Source organism: Cryptomeria japonica, chromosome 3 (genome assembly GCF_030272615.1).
Source record: "Cryptomeria japonica chromosome 3, Sugi_1.0, whole genome shotgun sequence".
In the NCBI taxonomy this organism is placed as follows: domain Eukaryota; kingdom Viridiplantae; phylum Streptophyta; class Pinopsida; order Cupressales; family Cupressaceae; genus Cryptomeria; species Cryptomeria japonica.
In genome coordinates, this window is record NC_081407.1 from 588,946,525 (window position 1) to 588,963,740 (window position 17,216).

Genomic DNA, 17,216 nt, shown 5'->3' on the forward strand with positions numbered 1-17,216 from the left:
TGACCCTAAATCCAGACAACTGACTGACCAACAAAATCCTAAAAAACGAAGGCGAAAAACGAGGGAAAAACGAGCAAAAAAAAAAGGGGGTCCCCATTTTCAATGGGGCGATGTGTGAAATGGTCACAACAGGACCCCCACTTTTTTTCGCTTTCTAGCTTAGTGTTTTGTTTAGTTGTCTTTAGCTTGGCAATAATGTCGTAGTCTCTATCCTTTGTTTGTGAGAAGGGTTTTCATCTTGTCAGTCTAGAAAGAGTGTATTGATCAATCCTTGAAATGACTTAGAATGCAAAATTTGTCCTTAGGGTGCGACTAAGTCAGGAATTCAAGTTTCGAGTCCGAAGTCCATGAACAAATGTTAGGGTTGTACATTAAGGGCGAGATTGCAAAAATGTTTTCAAAGTTGTCAAAATTGAAAAAATGTTGTCAAGGAAAATTGTTAGGAAATTGAAGATTGAAATGTCAAGTGTGAATAATGATGAAAATTCAATACGTAGACAAAGAAATTCCTTGCCAAGGTCGAATTTTCTGACCTTGACAGGAAGGGAAAATAAGAAAAATTTGTAATAATCCTTAGACAAAAGTGCAATTTTTTTTTCAATTCCTTTTGTGAAGTATGGAATTCTAAATTCAAAAAATTTCAATCCTAAGTCTAAATTTAGAATTCGAAAATCAAAATGCAAGATGGATACCTAAGCATGGATTCGCAATCAAGATTAATTTTTTCGTTGGCAAATCCATGGAATTTGTTGGAAAATTTTTCAGTCATTTGTCCTTGACAATGCCTCTTTAGTGCTCCTCATTCCCTAATCATCCTTCCCAAGTGCTAGGAATTCCTTCAAAGTCCTTGCACACCTTGGATTGGTGCCTTCCTTGCCCTTCTCTAGCATGGATATGTGCCACAATGTCCTTAGTCAATTTGAATATGCATTAGCTTTGTCCTTGGGAACTCCTCAAAACCGCCTTGCTGAAATGTCCCCCTTACTTTTTTTTTGATTTTTTAACACATCAAAGCACCCATTAAGGTTAGGAAAATGAAATACAATGTTGCTAAAAGGTAACCCTTCCACTTTTTGTTCACCAAGAGCCCAATATGGGAAGGTGAGAGCATACGGTGAATAGGGGATCGTTAGCTCCAAAGGAAAACTGAAGTACAATGCTGGTTGGCAAGGCAACGCCTTCCGCTTGCTCAGCAGGTAAGAACAACTCAAATCTAAAATCACTCTACCACTTTCCAGTGGGAGGACAACTATTACAATATTGAAAATGATATCACTCAACCACTTATTCAGCGGGAGGACTTTGAAAACCAATTGAAGTAATAGATAGGTGGCTAAGCCATCCTCTTCCACTTCTATAGTGGGAAATACAAAATGTAAAATGCCATAAGCAAAGGCTGATCAGTACTACTGATTTCAGCGTTACAATGAGAGCACTAGCTTGCAGATTACAATAGAAAATTGATATCTACTCACACCAAAATGTTAGGAATGGATCCTCTAACAAATATGAGCTATCCAACATATGGAAAGTAACCAAACAGATAAATAATTCAGGTCTGATATAAAGAACAGGTAACTGAAATAACAGACCAGCAATTAGAGAAATCACCTAAATGCTTATAACTTTACCCACACTCCTCCGAATGACTTGAAATCAAGTGCGAATGATCTTTGTAGAGAAGGCACCCAAGCCAAAGCCAACAAATCGTTGCAAATCTGAACCAATATCACTGCCTGCTTCCCAAGGCAGACTTCAGCATGGTACGACCAGGCAAGAAGGGCGATTTTGTCTAGAAAATCCAAATCAACACCAAAATCCACGAAACTTAGCAAAATGGATTGCCTAACCAAGAGGAAAACAAAGGAAGAATACCCTGAAACAATGACTGAACTCTCAAAGACTTGTGAATGAATTTCACATTCAGCACCACCCAAAATGGCAACTCCAAAACTGAAAATAACACTCAAAAATCAGAAAACAACAAATATCTTTATCTTCGTTAAGCTCAATCTACTCCTCTGAATGAGAAACAGTCACAATATTCAGCTAGGGGCTATCTTTCAAGCTCGAAATTGAAGGTACTAGAGATATGCATCCCTTGGAGCAAGAGTCGGAAATTATTTCGACAACACTTTGTTATAATAGGAATGGCTAGTCTCAAATGAAGGCCAAGGCACACATTTATAACTTCCTTCTCAAATTGAACTTCTTTTCCTTCCAATATGGGATTAAACAATGACATTCCAATTTCCTTAATTTGCATTTCATTTCATTATTCCCAAAATCACCCATCACATGGTGGCAAATACACTTTATAAAAAAGTACATCAAATAAGTGTATTATGGCGTCCAAAGAATAAAGTGAATTATATCATAAAATTTTCTTATTTTCCTCCTAAGGCGTCCATCTTGCCTTAACAATAATTCACTTATAAAATATTTTCCTCAACCAAGAATCGCCCAACATATAATTAAGGAAATGACTTTAGATATCAATATAACTTAAGCAATCCCCCTTAAATAAATTGTCCAACTTTTGCCTTAAGTTATAATTTAATTTAAAACACCATTTTTCATCAAATACTTAACTTGCCAAAACAAGTTCAAAAAATGTTCGAAGACAAACTGCTCAAACTGACCTGTCGGAAATAGCCATCTGAACTGACCAGCTGAACCCCTGCTAAAAATAGTACTACTAAAAATAGCACTTACTAAAAATAGCATACCGTTAAAAATAGTAAGTATTTCCAAAGTGATTTTTACCACATTCTGAGCAACTGTTGTGACTTACTAAAAATAGAAAGTTTGGAAATCATCTCTGAAGAATTTGCATGTCAAACCACATTGGAGCTCTCAAAAAACCTAGAAAAACCCTATAAAGCAAACAACCACCAGCCTATCGCAATTTACTAAAAATAGTAAATTCAGAAATCCTCTCTGATTGGAATGCATGTTATACCATCCTGAAGCTCACGAAAAACCCAGAAATAGTCCAGACAACAAACTGTATAACTCCTGCTAACACCTCTCCAAAAACCTTCCTGAAGACAAAAACCCTAGTTTAGTTTCTGGTTAGCCTACGGGTTTCCAAAATAGGCTAAGACTCCATCCATCAGTCTAGAATTGAGAAGGGGACATTACACTTGCCTAGTCCTTATTCACCTTTCACTTGCGCTCCCCTTTTATCCTAATGCAAATGCTAATACCACCCTATGCTAGTCCTTGTCCATGGACACCACAAAAGTGAGCCTATGTTTGTCCTTGACAGCATGGAAAACCTGCCTTAGCTTGTTCCTCATCATGTATTTCCGACCTTCTTGTCCCTCTACACATGGAAAAGGTGCCTAGCAATATCCTTGCACATATGCAAATACTGCCAAGGGAGTGCTAAGTAGTTGGGTCGGCTGTCAAAGAGGGAAATTTAAGATTTTGAAAACAAAGGCAAATGACATCAAGCTTAGCCGAGTTCATGAGGTTATTTAAATCAAATGCAATCATTCATAACTACTTGGCCTTGTTAAGAGGTCCTAAATGCAAAAATGATGAGCTCTATAAAAGGAAAGATCAAAACTTCATGCCTAACATCAAATGCAAAACACATTCAAAAGAAATCAAGGCAGAGAAGTGCGAATTTATGGAGCAGGGCAGAGCAGAGAATAAATAAATATCCAAGAGTGAGGTGTGTTGGGGGAATAGGGTACTTGACTTTATATTTATACGTCTTCAAGAAAGGTAAAATGCACTAGGAAAGGAGGCCGACCTGATAAGATGACAAGGAGAATGCTCATACAGTTGGCTTAATTTGGAATGTGAAACAATTTGAAACAAAATATGCAAGATCCTCCTAAGCCGACCCCCTTTCAAGGAATAAGAAATTCCCTTGTATAAAGGTAAGATCTAAAAAGGTCATTTCTTCCTTGAATTCAAAGTGGATTTTAAAGAGCAGAAGATGCAGCAGGGATAAGGCGAATTGAAAAGCAGAATCAACATTCATTAAAGTGCAGACTGAGCAAAATTATGGAGCAGACCTGGAGCGAATGTTGTAGCAGACCTAGAATGTGATTCAGATCAAGTTTGGGGGCGAATTTCCAGGGGTTGACAGCAGCAAGAATGCAAATTTGTCAAAAGGGAGGTGAACTCTTTGGCAAGGAAGGAGATATACACTTTGATTCCAGCAATTTCCATACCTGAAAGTTCATTTTTCAGATCTGGAACATCATTTCCAGAAGTTCTAAGAGTGCATTTCCAGATTTTTGAAGGGTTTTGTGAAGTGAATTTTGTGAATTACTAATGTTGTTTTAGGATATAATTCATTTCATAGCATTGTCATGCAACATCTTGTAAGTTCTTCAACATGAATTGTAATGCAAGGTCTTGAGCTCAATCTTCTTGCATTGTACTTACACAAGGTTTCATTCTTAATCATGATCTAAGAAATTTCCTCTATTTTCAGGTTTGATGCGAGCAATGAGGTGCATGGAGCGTGGAATGAAGGACTTCACCACATGGAGGAGACAAGAAGAGGATCAAGGTCAAAGTCTAAGCTATGCAAGGAATGGAAAGATGATGGAAAATGAATAGGCAGATGGAAGAATTCAACAATGCAATGAGGAGAAATCAAGGTTCAAGTTTGAGAAAAGATGAAGATGCAACTTGGAAGACAACAATGCAAGGATAGACAACATTTACATTTCAAGAAGGATCCAAAATGAAGACAAAGAATAACAATGACTTTGGATTTCCTTTGCAAATCAAAGATCAAAGGAAGGAATTCAACTAGATAGAAGGAAAACAACATCAATACAAGATTTACATTTCAAAAGGCCCACGATGTTGAGGAAGGACATTGCAACATGAAGAAGACTTTATAAGGATAGTGAACACAAGGAGGATTCCCAAATGTGAAGATGAAATGCACAAGGATGATTAAGGAAAGAAGATAGTTTCTGAAGAGTTAATCAAAGTAGAAAACTTGATCACGATGATGCAATTTGGGAATACAAACCATCACACTTCGTTAGAAGGAAGGATGATGTTGAGTTTCAAGAGATATTGATAAGGATGCAATTACTTCTTAGTGATGATCTACAAGATATGCTTGCTAAGGTGGTGCCTATTCACCTCAACCAATATAGTGATGCCACGTTGACATGTCCAAGTTCATCAAACTTGACTCATCAACAACTATACATGTGGAAGGCAGTATATTCGATGTAACAACTCCTATTTTCTCATTGGTCCTTTTCTCTCAAAGGATGTACATTCAAGACATGCAATTTTCCCATTGGATAGCATTAAATGTAAGTTGGTGGTCGTTGTAACTACCCCAATTAGGGTTTCCTTGAATTATCTCGGTTGTCGGTTTCAAATCATTTTGAGCCATTCATTTGTAATCGAGAGCTCTATATAAGGCTTGCTTTTCTCATTTGTAAAGGTTAATAGTGAATAGATTATTAGCAAGTAGAAGTAGCATAGGAGGAGATCAAAGATTGTTGCCAAGACTATGGTGGAATTAATGCATAATTTTCATTGAAGATATGGTAGATCTTTACGTGTTGTTTCAACATTTTGTATGGTTTCTACTTCTCAAATTTTAGTTGAAGTTCATTGCTTTTGATGGAGAAATGTGATGATATTTGATGGAATTCCGGTTCATACCATCTATAGTTTGTTGATTGCAAATTGCAGTGTATGGTTAGTTTTAACCTAATTTAGCACTAGTTTGATTGTGAATGTTCATTTGGATTGTGCCAGTATTGGGTATTTGGATGAATGATTACAATATGAAAATCCTTCGTTACCTTTGGAGATTGCATCAGTTTTGTGTAGTTGTTCCCTCATGGCGAAGCAAGGTTTGATTTTTGAATCCATCTATCTAAGCATTATCTATTACCATCATTATTCTTAGGTTTAGATTAGATTTCTCCAACCTTATCTTTTTGTCTTTTATTTTCCGACCGAGTTTAGTAATCAAATTCCAAGTTTCATCAAAATGTAAGTCTCTTTGTGTTAACCAGCAATATTACATCAATTCACCGAGTCTATCCAACATAACAGTTGATTGTTCACATTGTAAACCTTGGGGTTGCCTTATTTGATCACATTGTTTAGCATTTGAGGTTCCCTAGTTAGGATAGAATACTTAGTATTTTATTCTATGTTTGAGGTGTCATAAAAAACACATCAACAGTTAGCAATGGTAATTATCATGCCTTCATATTGCTGAAATTGTTATTGAGTGTTATTGGTAATCCATAATTCCATAATTGTTCAATAGAATTTATTATGCTATCTTTCTTTTAAATTGCTATTGAAATGTTTGTTGTGTGTGCTGAGGTAGGTTAAATTGCTTTTAAGTTTTAACAAGTTTGCCAACTTTGTATTGCAAGTTTGTATGAAATTAGAGTTTGTGGCTTTGTATCAATCCTTGAATTTAATCTACTAAAGCATTCATGTCTTTGTGTTTAATCTATTCAATCTTTAGGTGTACTTGTATTGTTCAGTCTCTCTTTTTAACTAAACAGCACTAGCATTTAGAGGAATTTATTTTCAATAAAATAGCATAACCTTGGGTGAATCTAAAGAGAGACTTTTTAATTCATCATGAATGTGAATGATCCTAAAACCATTGGAAAGATTGTGAATGACAAGTACATATTGCGCAGTTTAGGTTAGTTTTCAGTTTAAAGGGAGCTTCCCCTTCTAATTTGTAGAGTGGTTCTATTGCACATTTGTTATACTAAAAGATGCGAATTTAAATGCTAGTAGGTCTTTTCTTTATTTCTTCAATTTTTCTTAACATGCATTATTGACATCTTCTCATAGATGTGGGCTGCTAAGAATGCACAATTTTCAAAGAAGATTCCTCCTTATCTAAGTAAATGAAAAAATTGAATTAATAATTTAAAAGTTAGAAGATGTGTAGATGCACTCTATTTAGATACTGCTCATATTAGCTTGATATACTGCTGGCTTCAGCATTAGGTATTTTCAAATTTTACACTTAAAGTCCTAGAAAATGGAGGGCAAAGTTTATTACAGGTCAAAGGAGAGAAATTTCACAGCAAGATGATGATCCCTTTGGATTGACAGGTATTTTGTTCATGTCAAATGCTACTAATTGCCGGTCACCTGATGCCAGCATGACATTAACTGATATCGACACGTTGAAATCGATAAAAACATGTGATATTGTGTTTTTAAATACTTTAACTAAATAATAGCATGCTATAAGTTGATAGAAACTTGTTGGTGCATACTTTGAAGTTTCATCTAATACAACATTTCTTTATCGTTTTATTTGACTAAGATATTTTGGCCACTTTTGTTGTTGGTCATGAAGATGGCCTTAGTTATCATTATGTTATTGTTTTGAAGCCTTAACTAAGGATGAAATCAACTTTGCCATACTTTGCAGAGTGCGAGAAGCACTATAAGAAAGCAGTTTGAACTATATGTCTGAAAGAAATTACTCAGCAGGATAGCCATACGAGTTTCTTTTACTATTAGCAGCTGCAGATTTTCACTGGAGTACTTTTTATGCAACAAATATAATAGGATTACAACTAGAGATCCAGTGCATAAAGCATTCAGTTACAAGGAGATGACAAGAGAACACCCCTCATTGTTTCACAATGACATTTAAATGCTTTTAGGTACAATGTTTGCATCAGACAAAACCATTATAACTGAGATAAAATGTAATATAGCCATACAAGTTTCTTTTGACTATTAGCAGCTGCAGACTTTTAGTGGAGTAGTTTTGATGCAACAAATATAAAAAGATTGCAACAATAGCTCCAACGCATAAAGCATTCAGTTAGAAGGAGATGACAAGAACATGCCCCTCTTGTTTCATAATGACATTTACAATGCTGTAGGTACAATATTTATGTGATACAAAACTATTATAACTGAGATAAATGTTATATAGCACTGGTGACTCCATCGCTCGTGTCTTCTGTGCTATAGGCCAATATCTTGACTTAGTCACTTTTATTCTTGATTGGGACCAACTATTTTATCAGATGAACTTTGGCCATGCATATAAATAATAGCCACTAGTTCTGCCTGGAATGTCTGAGCAATAGAAACACAGAAGAGTTAATGAATCCAACTTCTACATTGCCATACAAGTTGCGCCACTTTGGATTCATTGCTTCTGTCGCCTAAGAATACCACAGATCAAAATCTTCATCGTTGATCCTGTCATGGAACCAATTAGAATCAATTCTAATTGACAGGAATTCAGCCTGTATTAATCAGAATTTATTGTTAAGAAGGTAACACCAGATCACATGTGACCTGTTCTGTCAAGCTAGCTCAGAAATGCTTAAAAGTACCCATGATTATAATTCTGTAATCAGCAGCAGTCGATATTTGGAATGTTTCCACACCCTCTAAGTCGCTCAAATGTATCTTGAAAATCTCATTATTCCAGCAGTCTGTCAAGCTCTTTTTAGCATTACTGATAATGTCTTTAGTTCTGCCATGGTAGTTTTAGACTTAAAATATTCTTTTGATTACCTGTAGCCTTCTTATTGAAAGTTGTTAGATTATTGAAATTTAGAAGAGAATTTGCAGTCAAATGTTGTTTCAGGTGCCTTAGACATAATACGTGAAGCCATCTTGGTTAAGGATGTGGATTTTAATTGCATCTTGACAATCTCCTTATTTTTTTAGCTTGTTGATCTAATCCATTATGATTCAACTATTTATGTTTATGGTTTTGCCATAGTATACATAGACTTCAAATGTTTTTTGATTACCTGCATCCTTCTAACTTTTAGAGATTTAATATTATTAACATTTAAAATACATTTTGTAGTTAATCATTGTTCCGGGCACGTTAGACATAATACAATCATCTGATCTATTGGAGTGCATCACACTTGGTTAATGCATGTCGATTTTATTAATTCTTTAGGGTTTTCTGTAATGTATGTTGGTGACTCATTGCATTTGGGAGGATGTTTTCTTTCTTATAGGATATGCAATTGGATCTGTAGAAGGTCGTATTGCATTGGAGTTCATTGATTCCTCTGAAGCAGCTGAGGCAAATACGTAAGTATTTTGTGCATCAAGGTGTCAACAAAAGAATATTTATTATTTATCTATAGGGATACAAGTGAGATTTTTTAAATACATAAAAGAAGATGAATTTTCTACAATATCTTTGTCCCATATTGAGTATTCTATAAACTTTTACAGTTACCTTGTACTGATCTGGAATGTATTCTTTAAATTATCTTTTGATGGTAAGAAATTATCTTGAAATATATTTTTTGGAATCTCTGAATGATCAGCATTTTTTTTGGTAATTTAAAACTTTTTAATGATCTCAAATAAAAAGCTATTACAAATATCCAGGAGCCCAGCTTATCCAAGATAAAGGGCACAGACAAACTCCAAAGGGATTGCATTGTGATAAAATCCAATTTGTAAAGTGAGTTGGCAGATCTAAAGGAAGATAAAATGAATCATAAAGCAAGAAATGGATAAGAAATATCAATCCCAGCTGTGCTGGCATAATGCCAAATAGTCCAAATAAACAAAGAGACAAATATACAGCACCATAAATACTAAAGGCAGCCCATACGAAGACCACAAAACTGTACAGCAGGAAATGGAAGGAGAATCCACGTGCCAAAGGATGGAACCCAAAAAATTTGTGTGCAGCAAATCTGAAGAGAGAAATGCCGTATGCTAAGCGGAGACAAAGAAGAATGGCCAATGAGGAACAGAGAGGCTGTGGGGAAGTGAGATAGAGCAAAACACTGGTAGATAGAAAGAACAAGGGTGCCACACAAAGTGGAAGCCCCAAATCACAAAAGAACAGAGAAATCCAAAGTCAAGGAAACCAATGAAAGAGGGTCAGGAGTGCATAAAGCAAGAAGTCTTCTATGAAGTGAGAGCAAAAGGGAGGTAAACTAAATAGGAAAAACAGATTTACTTACCCAAAAGACTCTTTTTTTTTATTGATAAATTTGGATGTTCTTGAACAGGTCCGAGTTGCAGGTTTATTCTTGTTTCTTGTGAACTGATGGAAGCTATTTGTTTTGCTCATGTTTGCCAGCCTGTCAATGACTTCATTCTTTTCTCTTTTTGTATTAATAAGGTGACATTCTTCAAATTGTCTATTTAGGAACTTTGCCTTTAGTAGGAGATTCTGAAGCTGCCAATTAAGAATATTACCTTTCTCTATTCCTTTTACAATGATCCTAGAATTGCCTTCAGCAATCAAATTTTTGATTCTGAAATCGAGACCAACTTTGAAATCTAACACCAAGCCCTCTGCTTCAGCAATATTGTTGGATTTGATCCTGGTGTACAAGGGACCAATAGCCATTACCTCACCCTTGTAATCTCTTAAGGTAGCCCCTGCTCCTGAAATCTTGACATTATTTTTAGCAGCGCTGTCAAGGTTGAATTTAATTCAAATATAACCTGGAGGACTCTAGGAAATAATTTCTGTATTTGTTTTGGCTTTTGGTGGTCTAGCTTCAAAAACCTTTTGAATCTTAGGCCAATTCTTGAGGATTGCCAACTCAAATTGATTACTTTCATTAATCTTCGCCTTGTTCTGAAATGAGCTACTGTGGATACAAGTTATTACAGTCTCCTCCAAAGTCTGATCTTGACTTTTGAGCTTTTTATTGAAGATCCTGCAACTCCTTTCCAATTAGAGTTTCCATGAGAGAATACAAGGAGCAAGGTCCCATAAATCCCAAAAGATATTAAAGGAAACAAGATATTGCCAAGATTCAAAGTGCTCTTTGAACTCTTTGTAGTTGCTCATTACAGATTGAAACTATCAAGGAAGCAGTCTCAAATCCCTCTACAAATGTTATAGTTTAAAATGATTAAACAAATGGAGTGGCTGCTAGGACCATGGAAGCCTTTGCTTGTGAGATGCTTCCAAGTGAATCTTAGCCTTACAAACTAGTTCTAGAAAAAAATTGGTTTCGGGTCAAGGATTAGAAGTCCAATCTTTCCCCAATGAAAAGAGTCATTGATCTCCTTTGAAGGACTTGCCAATTTCTAGTAGCCTTCTTTGATTTTAGAGATACTATTGCCTTTTTAATGCTACCCAAATGAATCCTCTTGGGAATTTTGGCTAGACCTAACGTTCTGAAGAATGGTTGTTAGCTACAAAGAAGTTTCCTTACCAACCCAAGTTATGGCTAGATGAATTTCCAGGTTCTGACACTACCAAAGTATCCTCCTTTTCATTCTAATAATCCTTAACTTTGGAGCCCTACCACCTGTTGTGACCTTTTCACACATCGCCCCATTGCAAATGGGGACCCCCTCTTTCCTTCTTTCCGGTCGTGTTAGTTTAGGGTTTTGACAGTCAGGGGACATGTGATGTCCCCTTTTTGTTGACATTAGATATTCAATGGGATTAGCCTATTATTGACTCTCGTAGGCTATCAAGATTGAATAGAGGGTCCTTTGAGGAATGCAACTTCTCCAGTGGTTAGAGTTTTGTAGGTTTGGCTTTCGTTCGACTTCATTTGGACTTCGTATGCATTACTTACTATTTATAGTAAGTCAGAGATGTTAGAGATGGAACCCTGCTATTTTTAGTAAAGGGGTATGGTCGTATGCAGCTTCATCATGTCAGCTCCCAGTTTAGACGACGTTCAAATAATAATGGAGATATTAATGTTTATTTAGTATAAATAAACATTAATGGTTTTGAGCTTATATTATTAAGTTATAATATAAACTTTATTTCATAGCTTAAATGAGGGTCTATTTATCATGAGAAGGGGGCCAAGTTTATTAATAATTTATGAGCACATAACCCAAGGTTTAATTACATTATTGATTCGAATGAAATATTATAATATTTTAATGTTAATTAAGAGCTTTTTGAAGAAGTTCGAACTTCTTGAGGAAATATAAGTGTGCAAAAGGAATCGAACTTCATTATGTGATTGAAGCTTTTGATTGAAGTTTCTCTAGAGCATTGAAGTGTAGAATACCAAGGGTTTCTGCAGGATTCAAGTCTCGTCGGCATTGGAGAGCGTGACTTCTTCATTGTAACAGCATATAGAGGGTGTGCGATGTCATCTAATTATGCTTGTGAGAGTTGGCTTCATTCAGGAGTCAATATTGAGCTGATTGGAGAGTTTATTTCAGAGTTTGTTTGCAGATTGAAAGGGATTATATTCAGAGATTTATTTGCTGCTACAGTGCCCGTGAACAGTGCGCTACAGTACCCGTGAATAGTAAATCGCTACAGTTGCCATGAATAGTAAATGCTACAGTACTAATGCATTTTAGAAGAGTTAATCTACATAAATTCAAAGGGGGGTGAAGAGCGATTTCAGATTGTTGGAGGCTACATTTATTTCTGTTAGTACCACTCATTGGCACGTGGGAATTACATGCATGCATGACAAGTGTTTGTGTTAATGACAATCTGCTGTAAGTGCATTTTGGTCTCTTAGAATGCATGCCAAATGTTTGTAGAAACGTCTAACAGCTGTAGATGCATATTTCATACGATTTCAGTCACACATTGTCATTGAAAGGTTAGTGGTAGGTGTTACATTGCATTCTCATTTAACTTCAGACTTTGATATATGTCCTTTTGAGTTCAATGAATGCATATTATCATCTCATGAATCAGAATATCAAAAAGAAACCACAATCAGCAAATACAAAAGTTTCATGACAAGTGTTTGACAATATTCCTTGAGCATTTAAATCAGAAATTTTCAATCAGTTTTGGCAAGGGATATTACATGACAATTTTGAGCTTCAAATGCCCAAGTCTCGTCTTTGGATATAGTCGAGTTTCCAAGTTTGTATGGTGTGAATAATGATAAATCTTTAAGTTTTGAAGTCAATATGATCAAAATGCTGAAACGGATGTTAAAAAAGTTAAAATGATCCTAAATGTCAAGTTGCCTTAGCATGTTAATTTATCTTTCTAAGTGTTGAGTTTCCATTTTGCCTTAAAATTTGAGCGAAAAATGATGAAAATGTTGCTAACTTATGTGAATTTTGTGTGAAAATGCTAAAAGTCCCTATAGGAGTTGTTTTTCCACTCCTAAGAGGTGAAATGAGCTAAAAAATGCACAAAGTCCCGATGGACTTCTATTTGACCCTTGAAAACTTGGGAAAATTCATAAAGTCTCGATGGAATAGAATTTCCACTGCATGAATTGATGAAATTAAGTGGGTTTTCACAAAGTCCCAATGGAAAATGTTTTTCCACTGAGCAATTAAGTGAAAATCAGTAAAGTCTTGATGGAGGACCTTTTTCCACTCCATTTTGAGCATCAAGGTACCTATTTAATGTTAAGGACAAGTAAAGTCCTAATGAAGGTCGAATTTCCACTCTAGGACTTAGTTTACAAGCAAATGAAGGTGTTATTGTGAAAAGTCCCGATGCTTGAAGAATTTCCACTTTGGACAAAACAAAGGACATTAAGAGTCCCGAAGGAGGTCGTTTTTCCATTGGACTTACAAGGCAAAAATGTATAAGGAAAATGAAAGTCTTGATGACCCACATTTTTCCACTTGAGAGGAAAAGTGACCAAAGTGAAGTGAATTAGGCAAAAATCATGAGTCCTAATAAGGATTGATTTTCCAGTTGATGAGCAAAGGATCAAATGATGCAAAATAAACATGAATATTGTTTACTAATGGAGGTCGATTTTCTACTTGGGGCTGATTTACAAAGATTTGACCAAATTTAAGTGTCCAGATGAGCATCGATTTTCCACCAAAGGGATGGAGATCAAAATTACATGAGATTTTCAAGGACAATCAGTCCTGATGGAAGGCGGATTTCCACTCAAGAGGGAATATGTAATGAAGAATGAATTAATGGTGAAAAGACAAAGTCCCATGACTATCGATTTTCCCCCTTTGCAAAATTGAATGAGTTTTTTAAGGCAAAATGAATACGATTTGAAGACTATATAGTCTTGATGGAAATCGGTTTCCACCATTTCATTTGGTAGACGAAATAAAGAGAAATGTGGCTAAGTTTTAATGTCCCAATGCATATCGTTTTTCCTCACTTGGCTAATTTAACATGTTATTTATCCCACATTCGCTGTGTGGTGAAAACAAAAAGTGAAATGCTGAATAAAGCACATGTCCCAGCATTAAAATAATCATTAAGTTTGCTGATTCGACTTCAATTCAGCTGGAAGAAAATAGAGATTGAGATCGCCTAAGGTGTTAAGGGAGATTGCGCCACCATTTGGGATGATTGCGCCATCATTAAAAATGCCATTGCTAGCTGAAATTGCTGTTACCTCAAAGGTGAATTGCATCATTCCTAGTCATCATTTCAAGGTGAAAACGTACTATTTCTAGTCATACAAACACAGTTCGCATATCAACAATGAGAATCGCACAAGGAGAATAATGACTCAGCTGATAAAAAACGATTTCCAGGCCGTGTTTCAGACTTTTACACTCAGAAATCAGATTCAAGATAGCGAATTTGGTTGCAATATCACTTCAATTTTCTGAGTTGAAAGATAGTTTCAAACTTACAAATTAAAATCAGACCTTTCTTAAGTCTGAAAATCAGGTTTCCTTAAGGCAAAATTTCCAGATTTTGATCAAACCCTTTGTATTTTCCAAATTCAGCATTGCATAAGTTTAATTCTCTGATTTTAGAAAGCTAATAAGTTTGAAAATCAATTGAAATCAGTACCTAGGTTAATTCTGGAAAATTATTTATTCAAGTTTGTTGATTTCTAGGTTCATATAGGTACCATGTCAAAAGTGGGGATAGCTACAAGGAAGACCCAATCGAAGAAAGTACTTGAGGGATACCATCTGGAATCTCAAATATCTTCCAAGTGGAAGAAGGTTGGAGACACCAACATGGAGTGCGTAGATAGGAAAACGATGAAACGAAGGATGTATGGAACGAATAGCCAACTACCCTCTCCTTTAGCAATCAACATAATGAAGAGTGGAATGTACCATGTAGTTAGTTTCCCATTAACAATATGATGCAATGAGCTCATGGTTGAGTGTGCCAGGCACTACGACCCACAGTCAAGAACAATCTGAACACCCAAACGGTTGGTACTTGCATATCTCACCGAAGATTCAATAAGAGAAGCGTTTGGAATTCCCAATTACCAAGGGATGTAAACAAGAACTAAGGAAGATGCCCAAGCTATGTTCGAAAAAGGATCAGATGCATGTATGACGCTCATCAACAATGAGTGGGTCCTTGAAACAAGGCGTCACCATTCCAAGCTACCAAAGAAACTCCTAAGTTCAGATTTCAAAGAAGAGTATAGCGACATGATATTTCTACTCAATAGGATCATGGGAGCACCTCAAGGAGCTTTGTTTGAAACATGGATGTTTTATTTCATTGAGGAGATATCAGTTGGAATAATAATGATAAATTGGTGATAAATTGGACGAAGATCATAAGTGATAACTTTGATATCCAGTTGAGGAACTTGGAGAGGAGGAAGTCATTCTACATGACTTCTTACTTGGTATACATGCTAGCAAGACACATCGAGTACAAAGGACTAATATGCAAGGGTGAAGTCGGGAACAAGCAAGGACAACATAAGGTGTATGAGTGCTATCCACAACTACACCTTGTTACCTATTATTTTTTTTTTAAACTTTTGATAAGCCATTTCCCTCTGCTATATTCCCCATTCGCTCTTGTCGCAACCTTTCTGAATTTCCTAATTTCTGTCGTGAGGTTCCCAACTTCTAGAACCGCCGGATCACCTGACCAACTTGGGGAAGTTTGCATAAGTCGGTACCTCTAGGGAATCAGACTTGTGGTCGCTTTCGAAAGGAGTTTGATGATTTTGGACTTGCCCGGTCTCCTGACTTTTCGATATTCCTCATGTTGTGATGAATGTTGAGATTCCTCAAGATTTTAAGGCATATCTTCCATTCCAAGTAAGGATATTCTGGCATGTAGTTTCAAGTTATTTCAGTACCATGGGGTGGCAGCACGAGTGATGGTAAAGATAGGTTATACCTGGGAGCTGCTGAAATTAAATAAACCTATTAGGTCAATAAGAATAATTGCTTCCTGCCGCTACTCTTGTTGCCTCATCAATTGCCACGTCATGCATTGCTTCGAGGGAGCAAATCAGGGGGAGATTTACGAAGTACCATCATTAGTGGCCATTAAACAACCAAGGACACAAAAAAGGTGGCGGCATGCGTTACTTCATTTGATGCTGCCATTTTTGCAAAAAACATTAAAGATAGCTAAAAGAGGAAAATGCCCTGATTGACACGTATCGGAATGGTTTTGCCTCAAGACGGTGAGCTGCCATTTCATAACCCAGATTTGAATTGGCTAGAGAGAGCAAGCGGATATAGCCCGACAATTACGGTCTTTTGCATGGAAAGCACAAACTGGTTTCAGTGAATATAGGAGGGCCTTCACTATATTAGACAAGATTGCAGAGCAAGTTGAACATCACAAACAACGCTTGCAGGGCGAGCTCGCAGCGGGAAGAAACCCGAATAATTAGCTTCGACAAGATGGTGCTTAAAGCTAAGAAAGGCCCTTTGGTACAACTAGATGTTGAAGAATTGTAGGAAGATATCATCATGGACTTGACGAACTTTTTCCGAGCTATTGTACTCGATGAGGAAGAGTTTACAGATCTCCTTCTGACATTGACTGAAGAAGAGGAAATAGCGGAGGAGATTGACAAATGGATTGCAAAACGACACCCGACTCGATGCCGGAGCCTGAGTCCGGTGACTTTATAGCTTTGTTGTCTTGTGATGTGATTTGGACTTTGTTGCTTAGTAGATCTTTTTTTGTTTTGAGAACGGTCATGTTCAAGACTGTTATCTTTAGTAACCGTTTCTGGAAAATGGAAAGACAGGGGGTAATAGTTATAAATAATTAGATTAGTAGATCTTGAAGGATCTTTTGGGCAAACTTTGTTTTTCTCTTAAGAAGAAAAACTTCTTTAAGCAATTTTCTGTTCACTGTTTTGAATATAGGAAATTTGCTAGTGGCTTCAGATATTTGTAATCTTTGAATTATGGTGTGTGAATGCTTTCTGTTCTTTTGAATGGTTATTGGTTGATGCATCTATATTTGAAGTGGTGAATGGTTTCAGTTTTTCTATTGCTATAGGAATATTGTCTTTGAATGGTATTTTGTAGCAATCTAGTTGTTTCAAAATCTCGGAAAATCTAAAAAGTATTTGTATATTGTGCAT

General features: G+C 36.2%; 1 protein-coding gene across 2 annotated transcripts in view; it reads left to right on the forward strand.

The window, feature by feature from the left end:
- LOC131042665 (mitotic checkpoint protein BUB3.1) overlaps window positions 1–17,216 on the forward strand; it is a 162,445-nt gene that overhangs the window by 53,801 nt on the left and 91,428 nt on the right. For both annotated transcript variants that reach the window (XM_057975986.1, XM_057975985.2), the window contains exon 5: window positions 8,991–9,066. In XM_057975986.1, the coding sequence (XP_057831969.1) occupies window positions 8,991–9,066 (76 nt within the window). The remainder of the gene's footprint in view (window positions 1–8,990; window positions 9,067–17,216) is intronic.